We start from the raw sequence: 13,902 nt of genomic DNA on the forward strand, positions 1-13,902 counted from the left end.
TGTCTAGGTTAGAGAATGTTCTAGATGACCCACTACCTATTGATGATAGCTTTCCTGATGAACAATTAGCTGTCATAAATGCTTCTCTTACTGCTTCGTGGTATGCTGATTATGCTAATTACATTGTTGCTAAATTTATACCACCTAGTTTCACATACCAGCAAAAGAAAAAGTTCTCTATGATTTAAGACATTACTTCTGGGATGACCCACACCTTTATAAAGAAGGAGTAGATGGTGTTATTAGGCGTTGTATACCTGAGCATGAACAGGAACAGATCCTACGCAAGTGTCACTCCGAGGCTTATGGAGGGCACCACGCTGGAGATAGAACTACACATAAGGTATTGCAATCCGGTTTTTATTGGCCTACTCTCTTTAAGGATGCTCATAAGTTTGTCTTGTATTGTGATGAATGTCAAAGAATCGGTAAAATTAGTAGATGTCAGGAAATGCCCATGAATTATTCACTTGTTATTGAACCATTTGATGTTTGGGGTTTTGATTATATGGGACCGTTTCCTTCCTCTAATGGATATACACATATTTTAGTTGCTGTTGATTACGTTACTAAATGGGTAGAAGCTATTCTAACTAGTAGTGCTGATCACAACCCTTCTATTAAGATGCTTAAAGAAGTTATTTTTCCGAGGTTTGGAGTCCCTAGATATTTAATGACTGATGGTGGTTCACATTTTATTCATGGTGCCTTTCGTAAAATGCTTGCTAAGTATGATGTTAATCATAGAATTGCATCTCCATATCACCCACAATCTAGTGGCCAAGTAGAATTGAGCAATAGAGAGCTCAAATTAATTTTGCAAAAGACTGTTAATAGATCTAGAAAGAATTGGTCCAAGAAACTTGATGATGCATTATGGGCCTATAGAACTGCATATAAAAATCCTATGGGTATGTCTCCATATAAAATGGTTTATGGAAAGGCATGTCACTTACCTCTCGAACTAAAACATAAGGCATATTGGGCCATTAAAGAGCTTAATTATGATTTCAAACTTGCCGGTGGGAAGAGGCTATTTGACATTAGCTCACTTGATGAATGGAGAACTCAGGCTTACGAGAATGCCAAACTGTTTAAAGAAAAGGTTAAAAGGTGGCATGACAAAAGGATACAAAAGCGTGAGTTTAATGTAGGTGATTATGTATTGCTATACAACTCTCGCTTAAGATTTTTTTGCAGGAAAACTTCTCTCTAAATGGGAAGGTCCTTACGTTATCGAGGAGGTCTATCGCTTCGGTGCCATAAAGATCAACAACTTCGAAGGCACAAATCCGAAGGTGGTAAACGGTCAAAGAATCAAACATTATATCTCAGGTAATCCTATAAATGTTGAAACTAATGTTATTGAAACCGTAACCCCGGAGGAGTACATAAGGGACACTTTCCAGAACGTTTCAGACTCCGAAAAGGAATAGGTATGTGGTACGGTAAGTAAACCGACTCCAAAACAGTTCTAAGGGCATTTTTTCTCCATTTTGGAATATTTAAGAAAATAGGAAATTAAGAAGTAGTCCGGGAAGGACACGAAGCTTCCACGAGGGTGGAGGGTGCGCCCTACCCCCTGGGCGCGCCCCCCTGCCTCGTGGGCACCTCGTGCGCTCTCCGGACTCCGTTTTCTTGCACGATACTTCTTTTGGTCGGTAAAAATTCATTATATAATCTCCCGAAGGTTTTGACCACCGTATCACGCAATTATCCTCTGTTCTTGTTTCGAGCTGTTTTCTGCCAGAGTTGCCAAGGCCAGGCATCATGTCATTCCCCTCCTCCAACAATGAGGGCAACGATGCTTGGCTAATGAAGATAGAGCTGACGAGAGAAGAACCCGTGGAGATCAACAAGGATGAAGGAATCAAGAAGGCCAAGGAGGATCAAGCGCCGGCAGCAGCAGAAGAAGACATCCTTCCACCTCTCTTTACCCCCACTGAGATTAAAGCTTTCAAGATGATTGAGTTAGCTCGTATACAAAACAAGTATCTCACTCGTGAAAATATTTTGTTGAAGGATCATATCATCGCACTCAAAGGCATTATCCGCAAATTGGAGGATCTCCTACGCTCGATGTGTGACTACCCATCATCACCACCACCTTCATCACCTCTGAAGAAGGAGATATAATCACATGGGTATGGGCACTCCCCTTGGCAGCTACCAAGCCTGGGGGAGGTGCCCCGGTATCATATCACCATCACACTCCTATCTTTACCGTATTTCTTAGTTCGATCCTTTTAGTAATATCTTGATCGATCTAGTAGAATAAAGTTTTAGTATGATCTAGTTTTGAGTTTTGCTTTATGATCCTTCTATGTAATCGAGTCCGTGAGCTATATATAATAAATATTAGTGTTGAGTCAAGGGCTTGATTATTTTGCTATGATCTTGAGGGAATAAAAGAAAAAGAAAAGAACAAAAAGAAACAAAGAGATCATATTGATCTTATGGAGAGTAATGACTTCACATATAAAGAGTATGATGATTAAAAGTTGTTGAGAGTTGACAAACATAGTTTTGGTCATCGTTGCAATTAATAGGAAGTAATAAAGAAAGAGAGGTTCCACATATAAATATACTATCTTGGACATCTTTTATGATCGTGAGCACTCATTAAAATATGACATGCTAAAGAGTTGATGTTGGACAAGGAAGACAACGTAATGGGTTATGTTTTCTTATATCTGAAATAAAGTATATTGTCATGGATCATCCAACATGTTGAGCTTGCCTTTCTCCCTCATGCTAGCCAATCCTTTGCACCAAGTAGAAATACTACTTGTGCTTCCAAATATCCTTAAACCCAGTTTTGCCATTAGAGTCCACATACCTACCTATGGATTGAGTAAGATCCTTCAAGTAAGTTGTCATCGGTGCATGCAATAAAAAATGCTCTCTAAATATGTATGATTTATTAGTGTGCAGAAAATAAGCTTTATACGATCTTGTGATGTGGAAGAAATAAAAGCGACGGACTGCATAATAAAGGTCCATATCACAAGTGACAATATAAAGTGACGTTCTTTTGCATTAAGATTTCGTGCATCCAAGCATGAAAGCGCATGACAACCTCTGCTTCCCTCTGCGAAGGGCCTATCTTTTACTTTTGTCTTATTCCTTATGCAAGAGTCATGGTGATCTTCACCTTTCCTTTTTACATTTTATCCTTTGGCAAGCACATTGTGTTGGAAAGATCCTGATATATATATCCAATTGGATGTAAGTTAGCATGAATTATTATTGTTGACATTACCCTTGAGGTAAAGGTTGGGAGGCAATACTATAAGCCCCTATCTTTCTCTGTGTCCGATTAAAACTCCATACCCATAAGTATTGCGTGAGTGTTAGCAATTGTGAAAGACTAAATGATAGTTGAGTATGTGGACTTGCTGAAAAGCTCTTATATTGACTCTTTCCGATGTTATGATAAATTGCAATTGTTTCAATGACTGAGATTATAGTTTGTTGGTTCTCAATGAAGTTTCTGATTCATCCTTTGCATTGTGAATAGATTATTACTTGAGCCTAAGAAATCATATGACAATATCCATATATGTTGTTGTTATAAGAATGATCATGATGCCCTCATGTCTGTATTTTATTTTATCGACACCTCTATCTCTAAACATGTGGACATATTTATCGTTATCGGCTTCCACTTGAGGACAAGCAAGGTCTAAGCTTGGGGGAGTTGATACGTCCATTTTGCATCATGCTTTTATATCGATATTTATTGCATTATGGGTTGTTATTACACGTTATGTCACAATACTTATGCCTATTCTTTCTTATTTTACAAGGTTTACCTGAAGAGGGAGAATGCCGGCAGCTGGAATTCTGGGCTGGAAAAGGAGCAAATATTAGCGACCTATTCTGCGCAACTCCAAAAGTCCTGAAACTTCACGGAAGCAGTTTTTGGAATTAATAAAAAATACTGAGCGAAGAAAGTACCAGAGGGGGCCCACACCCTGGCCACGAGGGTGGGGGGCGCGCCCTACCCCCTGGGCGCGCCCCTGCCTCGTGGGCCCCCTGGCAGGCCTCCGGTGCCCATCTTTGGCTATATGGTGTCTTCTACCATGGAAAAAATCATAAGCAAGCTTTCGGGAAGAAACTCCGTCGCCACGAGGCGGAACCTTGGCGGAACCAATCTAGGGCTCCGGCGGAGCTGTTCTGTCGGGGAAACTTCCCTCCGGGAGGGGGAAATCATCGCCATCGTCATCACCAACGATCCTCTCATCGGGAGGGGGTCAATCTCCATCAACATCTTCACCAGCACCATCTCCTCTAAAACCCTAGTTCATCTCTTGTATCCAATCTTTGTATCCAAACCTCAGATTGGTACCTGTGGGTTACTAGTGTTGATTACTCCTTGTAGTTGATGCTAGTTGGTTTACTTGGTGGAAGATCATATGTTCAGATCCATTATGCATATTAATACTCCTCTGATTATGAACATGAATATGCTTTGTGAGTAGTTACGTTTGTTCCTGAGGACATGGGAGAAGTCTTGCTATTAGTAGTCATGTGAATTTGGTACTCGTTCGATATTTTGATGAGATGTATGTTGTCTTTCCTCTAGTGGTGTCATGTGAACATCGACTACATGACACTTCACCATTGTTTGGGCCTAGAGGAAGGCATTGGGAAGTAATAAGTAGATGATGGGTTGCTAGAGTGACAGAAGCTTAAACCCTAGTTTATGCGTTGCTTCGTAAGGGGCTGATTTGGATCCATATGTTTCATGCTATGGTTAGGTTTACCTTAATACTTCTTTTGTAGTTGCGGATGCTTGCAATAGGAGTTAATCATAAGTGGGATGATTGTCCAAGTAAGGACAGCACCCAAGCACCGGTCCACCCACATACCAAATTATCAAAGTAACGAACGCGAATCATATGAGCGTGATGAAAACTAGCTTGACGATAATTCCCATGTGTCCTCGGGAGAGTTTTCCTTCATATAAGAGTTTTTCCAGGCTTGTCCTTTGCTACAAAAAGGATTGGGCCATTTTGCTGCACCTTATTTACTTTCACTACTTGTTACCCGTTACAAATTACCTTATCACAAAACTATCTGTTACCGATAATTTCAGTGCTTGCAGAGAATACCTTACTGAAAACCGCTTGTCATTTCCTTCTGCTCCTCGTTGGGTTCGACACTCTTACTTATCGAAAGGACTACGATAGATCCCATATACTTGTGGGTCATCAGGGATCCCTTCCCGCCTACGTTTTGGGGGAAGAGGACCGAAGCCACTATAAATATAGGTTAGCCATCACCATAGAAGGGGTCGACTCATTGCCTCACCCTAGTACCTCGTGAGGTTGTTCATCCTTTGTACTAGTTCATCCTTAGCTCCTCGTGAGGCCAATCCACCAAAAGCAGGACTAGGGTATTACACTGCAAGGTGGCCCAAACCTGGATAAACTGTCGTGTCCATCTTCTTCCTTGCTCATGCGAATCCGGCTAGGCTAGGCTGTAGGGCGATGAGTTGGTAAGCTCGAGAGGTTGAGTTCTTCGCACACGCCCCAGAGTCCGAACCTTCTTGGGTCTGCAGAGCCCTGAATCCGACAGCCCGGTCATGATTCTTTGACCCAGACGGGCCTTTCAAACGGCCCTCAAACGCCTGGGCTGACCGGCACCCCCCATATCCAGCCCAAATATGGGGCAAATATGGGGCGCCCGGGCACGCCCGCCACATTGGACCCGACAGCCCGACCCCAACCCAAATTGCACCAAACCCTTCCTCCTCCTCCCGTCGCCCTCCAACCATTACCGTGCCCGGACCCTCGCCGGCCTCCACCCTTACTCCCAATCCTCACCTCCGGTTCCGATCCACCGCCGGAGATGTCGTCCAGCCCGACCCACACCGCCACGACGGAGACGCGGCCTGCCTCGTCTATGGGAGGCGTGGTGTCGGCGGCGGCGACTTGCAAGGCGGAGAACGTCGCCCGCAAGTTGCGGAGACGCCGGCAGCGAGAGAGGGAGGCGCGGCGTCGCAGGGAGGTTCGAACGTGGTGGAGCAGCTGTCTCCTCCGCCGCGCCCGGATCCCCGCACCCCTTCCCTCCTAGCGCCAATGCGGATTACGTTGTCCGCCCCCTTTGGGACACAGGATGATCCGAGTGCCGGCTGGGCCATTCCGGAGAGCTTTCCGCCCACGCGGATGTCGGTGATCGACGTGTGTGACTCACCGCAACTCGTTCGGGCACGAATGAGCACGGGCTCCCGCAGTGCCTGGGCTGCCCTCAACACGTTCGACGGAATGACCGAACAAGAGTTGGTACGTTTTTCTTTACTCTTGTCTGATCATATTTTAGCATAGACCACTAGTTCATTTGCTCATGATGAATGCTTGCAAATTTGAATCGTGTAGGAGGCGTTCTTGTCGAACATGATCAATGACAATGAAGAACCGACCGAAATGAGTATGAATTGGAGGCCACCGCCGCATTTCAAGTTGGGACAACATCCGATCTCAATCCGAGCAAGAAGAAGAAGACCAAGACGCCAAAGGCAAGAGGTCCGGATGCAGTCGGAGCAGGCAGCCCGGATGCAAGCGGAGCAGGACACATTCCGCTCGGAATAGGCGCCGAGCCAGTGATCCGAGGCCATCCGTCAAGCTCGGACATTGATTTCATTTTGCCATGTTCGGTTCGTTGAACTATAATTTGTTTTGCTTTGTTTCGAACTTTGGCATTCAGACAGTTTGTATCGTATGATCGACATGCATGGATTATATGGATTTGAGAATCGGTATTTGTGGTATGTGGATGTGCGGCACAACATTTGAGGGATGCCCGGTCAGTGCCCGCGGACGCATCCGGTGGCGTTTGAGAGGCCGGATTTGCCAAGTCCGGCTGTAGATGCTCTTACTATGCATATAAATTTGCAAGGTTGTTACCCTTGTGCTTATATATGAAAACTTTAAATCAGCGCTGCTATACACACGATGGGCTGTGGACGATATGTGAACGACAATGCAAATCAGCTCGTCCATGCACAGCACTGAAGTGAAGTAGACGGCTGGATTTGGCTGTCGTTCCCTGATCGTGCAGGGACTTTCGTCTGCATAGTAGTTTCGCATCCTAAAAACTAAGCCAACAACTCTTGAGATCGACAAAGTCACCACGGACACCTCGCTATCGACAAGAACATCACCTCCCACTGAATGGATATTCCACCATTATGAGGCACCAAAGCGTAAAAACCTAGGGTCTGAACCCTGATAGTACTGCCCTCCTGATCAACGAACCACATGTGGGTGCTCCTTAACCAAGAACATCTACAACACAAAGTTCTACAAACAGGAGAGCGAGGAGCCAACAAACCAATGAAATGCCAAAACGCAGTGCATTGCATACAGCAAGCTAAAAAGAGCGCCAAACGAACGGGACCATGTCAACACAAAACACATAACTTATTCACAAAGATGAATGGATATACCTGTTGCAAACTAGTAAAACGGAATCGAGATATATCTGTTACAAACACGGGCGCACAAAGGCTAACATCAGCAAAAGAACTGGGTCAGAGAAACATGTATACAAATAATAATCAACAAATACCCCCACCCTCCAAAAAAGGGTGAGAAAAGAAAAACAAAACCCCCTCCCCTCTGTGGAACCTTTACAATGGTGTTACTCGCAGGGTCATGCCATACCCAATACATTATCCCGAGCAAATATCTGTTGTGATAGATAGCGGCGGCGGCTGGAAATGTACAACCTGTGTGTCATGAGCTATCATCCCATGCGTCAAAGCTTCTTGGGAAGGCCATAGGTTTTCTTGAGGAACCTTGTAGCCGCCTCCTCGTGCCGGTAGCACAGGACCCGCAGGACCGTGTTCGCATCATTTGGACTCCAGTGTCCTGTAGTCGTTGGCATCGGCAACTTGCCCCTGGAGGCAGTTCGGCTTTGATCCGAATCGGCAATCAGTCGTTTGAACCGCTCGATGAGGCCTTCCGACTCTGTTCGTAGGAGGGGCAGGACATTCTTCACCTGGGAGGACGCCTTGTCGACCAGTTCCTCCGGCAAACCATCCCCGTCAGCCAGAAACAGGTCTCTGAGGGACCTGAAGTCGCCCTCTATTATCTGAGAGTCCTGCCGTGTAAAAGCACGCAGAGGCCCACCAGCAAGGATAACCAGCAAGAAGCCGTCGAATGTGGCTTTCATCAATGCCGTTATGGCACGGTTCCGCACCTTGATGTGCACCGTACCTGATATTGTCTCCAGGATAGGATCAAGCTCTCTCAACAATAAGTCCACCCTGCTCGATGCAATATCACCAATGTAGAGAGTGTCCCACAGAATATGGCCCAAGTCGAAAAAGGTGACCTTGTAAGCAGTCGTCTCACACAAGTGTTGTATACCTTCTTGACAGGCCGCCTGACAAAGTTCAAACTTGAACTCCAATCCATTAGTAATATCTGCCTGAGCTGACTCGACGTTCCGCAAGCATGTTTTAATCTTCTTCTCTAGGTTCTCTAGCTCGCTTCGGATGTACTGAAGTGTATTCAAGCGTACACAAAGTTGAGGAAGGCCCAAGGGGTCAGTTCCATTGGTTGCTCCATTTTGTGGTCCTCGATGCTGTGGATTCTGTGGCTTCTCCTTTTTCTTGAATAGTAGTTTCGAGCCAACCTCACATCGCGTTAGTGGAGGTAGTTCGGGCATAAAAGAACTCCGTGACCCTGTAATTAAATCAGAGGGAAACTTTACTCAGCATCCAAACACCAAGTTACGGAAAACGATTCCATCTTTTGTGTACGTAGTACTTACCACAGCCAGATTTTGCTTTAGACACATAAAGCTGTAAGCTTCTATCCAGACCTGCTGTCAGATCAGGAAGAAGAGCTGGATGCATTGGTATGGGCAATTCGAAAAATGCATCCAGTGTTTCCCCAATAATCCGAAGCATCTCCACAGACGAGGGAGCAAAGTTATCTCTGTTGGCACCTGGACTCCATGTCTGCATAGAAGATATTGCCAGGCTTAGTGGAACAGAAAACTTAGACTAGGCACATGTTTTAAGCTAAACCTAACAGAACTGCTACTGTGAAAATTGTTTCTATAGAGCAACAAATTGTGTTGGCATAATCCTCCCATAGGCACCATAAGAGCTGTGTGTACAAACCCAAGCAATATAGACTAACTTAATCTTGCAAGCCATAACATCATGCAACATCAAGTACTAAACTATGAAGCTTTCTATTTATACTGGGAAAATAAGATATGCAGTAATGCAAAATAAGAGCACCTCTTGCTTCAGATTCCGGTCAACCCATCCCTTGAGTCTATCCACCCTTTCTTTTATCCACACTTTCACAAGATTAGCAATTGCATTTTCAGCTTCATATGGTGGCATCTCTCTGATTAATGACTTGCCTCCATCATCACTATCCACAGAATCTTCGACAGCAATATTAACAAGATCCTTTTCTAATTTGTCTGCAGACTTGAGCACTTGAACTGTCTCCGGGGTTAACTCTGTAAGCCCAGCTATGAACTGCTTCAGCTCACTTCCATAACATGAATGAAGGGTTGCAACAGCAACACCTGAAGCGAGGGGATGCCATGTCTTCAATATTGGACTGTACAGATTTTTCTCCTTAATTGCTAGGTCACCAATGTCCTTTGCAAGGATAGACATAACTGGGGTAGGGTTCCTCGATGATCGCTTTGAATCTGCTTCTTCCATTCTCTGTACAGGTGAAAGGTGTGTCACATACATTTCTGTAAGATTTACAGCTCAAATTGTCTAGTAAGAAAAGATTATTAAATGTACTGTTTCGGTTTCAGCAAAATGATTTCTTGGGGATTAGGTACCAGGAATGTACCTCTAAATGTTTTGTTACCAAAATAGCACTAGCATGAGCAGTGCCACGGTTGACATAATTAAAATAATTAATGAAGCAACTGGACATTTTCAGCGAACAAGGTAAAGGCATACTTTTCAGCAGAAGGGACTTACTTGAGCAAAAGCTGTACGGAGTGAAGACCTTACATATGTTTCTATCCTACTTCGAGCTACATCAGTCTCTTCTTTCCTCCTACGGCGGTATTCATGGGATATATCTTCAACAAGCACCTTTGCAGCTGTCACTCCAATTGAGACAATACCTTGCATGGACTCAATGTTACTTGTATTAAATGTTTCATGGTACGCCAGAAGTCTTTTTTCTGTCCAGCCCATTATCGAGCTTAATGTTGAACTCAATACTTTACAGTAATTTGGATCCTTAGTGGTTTTGGCATCCTTTGCAACTTCAACCAACTGATTCTCAGCAGCAGAAAGCAGCTCAATATCTACTTGGCCTGACATAACAAAATGATTGAACAATGCCCAAGCGAAGCAAAGATTATGAAGCATCTGGTTAATTCCAAGAATAACCCAGGTCTTCTTCAAGAGCTCAATCACCTCATCAATCTCGTCAACCACAGTGCTATCATCACTATCAAAGCAAGCTTCTACCAACATTTGGTAAAGATGGAGATTCAAGGGGAAACCATCTGCCCAGTGGCATCCATCAGAAGTTCCATCATGGGACCTTCCAGCAAGGGACATGACAGCAGTGCGTAAGACCTGCATCGACTCTGAGTTTTTCCCAGTTTCAAGTGGCCTATCATATGCTCCACGTATGATTTGCTTCAGCCGTTGTGCAGAACTGTCTGATTTGTTCAGCGGAACAAACGGGTGAACGAGCAAACCAGCCTCAATAAGCTTCAAGTTCCTGCCCTGCCATGCCTCGTGTTCTTGAAGATCAGGGAAATCTGATGCCTTGAACTGCTGCAGGAATTCCAAGGGTAAAACCATAGCTTCCGCGCGCCTGCCAAGCTGTTACAAGATTTTCTTTTGTAAGATTAAGAAAATTGGAGTTCAAATTAAGTATACACAAGTTCTACATGACTACAGAAATGGGCATTAATTTCATCAATGTTTACCTGGATTTAGTAGGACCATCAAAACAATAGAGACTCCACTATCTTAGCTAAAAATTCTTATTTGAATTTACTCTCTACAGGAATGTGAAGCAGCAGATGACATACTATTAGGTTGTACACATACATATATAGACATAAAGTTCATGTTTAGCATGTTGACATCAACCTGAAGTCCAAAACAAGCATTCCAAAGAAGTTCACCGAGATGGATGTGAGCACTAAAGAAGATGTTAGTGTGTGTAACGGTTCACATGTTCACGAATCAACCAAGCAAAAAATGTCAGAAGCATTGCTAGAAATGCATCCGTTAAACCAAAGTTCTACAGCTAAAGCTACACAACTAAGATGAATGCATTGCCAGAATGCCAATACAATTCAAGCATCCAAGGAAGCTCAAGGTGTGGTTTGTATCAAGAAAACCCAGTCATATTACACCCTCTTATTCAGCCAATCCAATGACACTTCATTTTCCTTAACCTACTCCTCCACAAATCCTAACGCACACCTCTGCACTTACACAAATGCTCATGGACACAGTCAAATTCATTGTCGTGAGTCGTTATACTGTCTCCATTCCTTGCAAGAATGGCGAAAGAGGAGGCTTATTTGTTTCTTCTTGGCGCAAGAGCAAAATGCATTTTTGCAGTGGCATGTCAAGTTAATAACTTGTTGGAACTGGCATAAGTAATAGCTCACCCCAAACATTTTTTCCCTCGATCTTCTAAAAGCAAATTATAGTTCAGCAAGTTGTTAGAAGTTCTATTGTATATCATCAACTCCTTATCCTCATTGATGCAATTAATATACACTGCTCTTTGCATGGTGGACTGGATTAGCATCCATGTCACTGATTTCTCCACTTTTGTGCTATATTTTCCCATTTCCTCCCCTTACTTCCACTGCACTTTGTCACTGAAGCAAAACCCCGTATCAAGATAAGAATCATGCAATTTACGACGGTTTCTGGTTCCCACTAATTATATAATTAAAAAATCCTACTAATATATAATCAATGGTACGATCAAATGATGCACGGGAAAGTGAATGGTTCCATTCCAGCCGACAATTATGAGATTCAAGCTAGAAAAAGGAAAGAAAACTATTTTCACACCCCTCGCGGGAAAAGGCCCGCATACTCGCCAGTTGTATTTCAGCTCAACTTGAGATACGGAAAACCAAAAATAGGAAGTGAGAAAATAAGCTTATTTTCAGCTAAATTTGAACTTTATCGAGCCCTCCAACTAACTGCGAAGAATACTAACCAAACTAGAACCAAAACGAAGATCAAATTTTCTATGCTTTTGCCGCAGCACGCTGAACCCACCCCAGATCTACCACAATCTGCCGACACGGGCATTCAAGCAAGCACGAAAATGGCGATCAAATGAGCAAACTTTAAGCTGCATTTCAGCTCGAATCCCACGGATTAACGCGCTAACAACCGCAACCAAGTCATAGATCCTACCTGACCCGCGGCGATGCGGAGGAGGCCCCTCCGGATCCTGGCGTCGGCGGGCTCCGACACGCGCATCTGCGCCCGCATCAGCTCCCCGACCGTCGCCGGCCGCCGCGGGGCCGCCTTGACCCCGGCACCGCCGCTCCCCGGGCTGCCCCCCTTGGACGAGGCCGAGGACTTGAGCCCGAGCGCCTTCTTCATCTTGCTGGCGGCGGCCGAGGTGAGCGAGCGCTGGAGCGACGAGGAGGAGCTGTTGACGGAGGACGCCGAGGAGACCGAGGCGGGGGACGCGGGGCCCGCCTGGGGGATGTAGGTGAGGGGCTTGCCGCCGGTGGTGCGGGACGCGGCGACGAGGACCTCGTAGGCGGTCTCGCGGAGCTCGGCCGCGGAGAGCTGCACGCCGAGGTCGGGGAACGGCGACGGCAGCGCGGAGGCGGCGGGCGACGCGGCCGGGGGCGCGAAGCCATTGGAGGAGGAGGAGGCGGAGTCGCGGCGGGGGTCGCGGAACAGGCGGGCCATCGCGTCGGCAGCGGCGGCGGTCGCGGAGGTCGGCAGGGCAGCTTGCCTCTCGCTCTCGCTCTCTCTCTCTCTCTAGCTGGTGGGGGGGGGGGGGGAGAGAGAAAGGGGAGGAGGTGGGGGTGTGTATGCGCGTGCCGCTTTTGCTCTCCAGCCCAGGGATGGATGATGAGGAGAGAGAAAGGGAAGAGACTCCCATGGTGAATTGCAAGATGTACCACGTTTTACCTCGGTTATTATACATGTTGTTCTACAGAATTAGTACTAAGCTGTCACAAAAAGTTACTACCTCAATCCCAAAATATAAGAACGTTTTTTACACTATTGTCAAAAACGTTCCTACGGAGGGAGTAGTAGTAAGCTGTGTAACTTTGAAAATTAAATCAATATTTAAAAATATATTTTCAAGAAAGTGATTTAATATTTTTTACTGATATATATGCAATTTACAATTACTCTGTGCATTCATGTGAACCATAAGTGTACGAGTTTGTGGGTTTCAATTGATATGAATGGTATTCTATTTCTCATTCAAGGGCTCAGTAATAAAGTTGGACCCTTGTAAATTTGATTATTGAGTCATTGATTGCATTTACTTTCCCTATAATCCAAATATAAATAATATTTTTGACCCTTAGGTCTCGTGTTTTTTTAGCTTGTTGTGTTATAAATATGTCGTGTGGCATCTTATAAAAACTATATTTTTCTCTTTTTTGTAAGGAATAGAATAACATTTTCATTCTAAGTAGTAAAGTACTTTGCAAAAGCAAAAGTAATCTTAGGCCACCTTTCAATTAGAAGAAAATAAGGTGTTACAAACCAGTGGAGCATCTGAGACATATTAGCCACATATATTAAAACATGAGGTCTACAAAATTTATAACAGTGGCAATTGTATTATTAGGGGCTATATGCGCAAACAAATATATATGTCTGATGTGGGACCAAATTATGTTGGTTTGTCTGCATTGGCTTGTACTGTA

At 44.5% G+C, this 13,902-nt stretch overlaps 1 protein-coding gene across 1 annotated transcript; it reads right to left on the minus strand.

The window, feature by feature from the left end:
* Positions 1 to 7,408: 7,408 nt before the first annotated feature.
* Positions 7,409 to 13,071, minus strand: LOC109777378 (protein unc-13 homolog). Its single transcript, XM_020336022.4, has 5 exons — positions 12,413 to 13,071; positions 9,977 to 10,840; positions 9,263 to 9,706; positions 8,785 to 8,974; positions 7,409 to 8,696 (listed from the first exon to the last, which is right to left on the minus strand). Exons 1-5 carry the CDS (start codon positions 12,920 to 12,922, stop codon positions 7,765 to 7,767), a joined length of 2,940 nt encoding a protein of 979 aa, XP_020191611.1. The 5' UTR covers positions 12,923 to 13,071; the 3' UTR covers positions 7,409 to 7,764.
* Between the last annotated feature and the right edge of the window lie 831 nt (positions 13,072 to 13,902).

Source organism: Aegilops tauschii, chromosome 5, assembly GCF_002575655.3.
Source record: "Aegilops tauschii subsp. strangulata cultivar AL8/78 chromosome 5, Aet v6.0, whole genome shotgun sequence".
Taxonomy (NCBI): domain Eukaryota; kingdom Viridiplantae; phylum Streptophyta; class Magnoliopsida; order Poales; family Poaceae; genus Aegilops; species Aegilops tauschii.

Coding starts and splice junctions, on each gene's coding strand:
- LOC109777378 (XM_020336022.4), bottom strand. CDS start 12,922: ATGGCCCGCCTGTTCCGCGACCCCCGCCGCGACTCCGCCTCCTCCTCC. Junction 9,707..9,976: donor TCCGTACAGCTTTTGCTCAA/GTAAGTCCCTTC, acceptor TCACCTGTACAG/AGAATGGAAGAAGCAGATTC. Junction 8,975..9,262: donor ACCGGAATCTGAAGCAAGAG/GTGCTCTTATTT, acceptor TCTTCTATGCAG/ACATGGAGTCCAGGTGCCAA.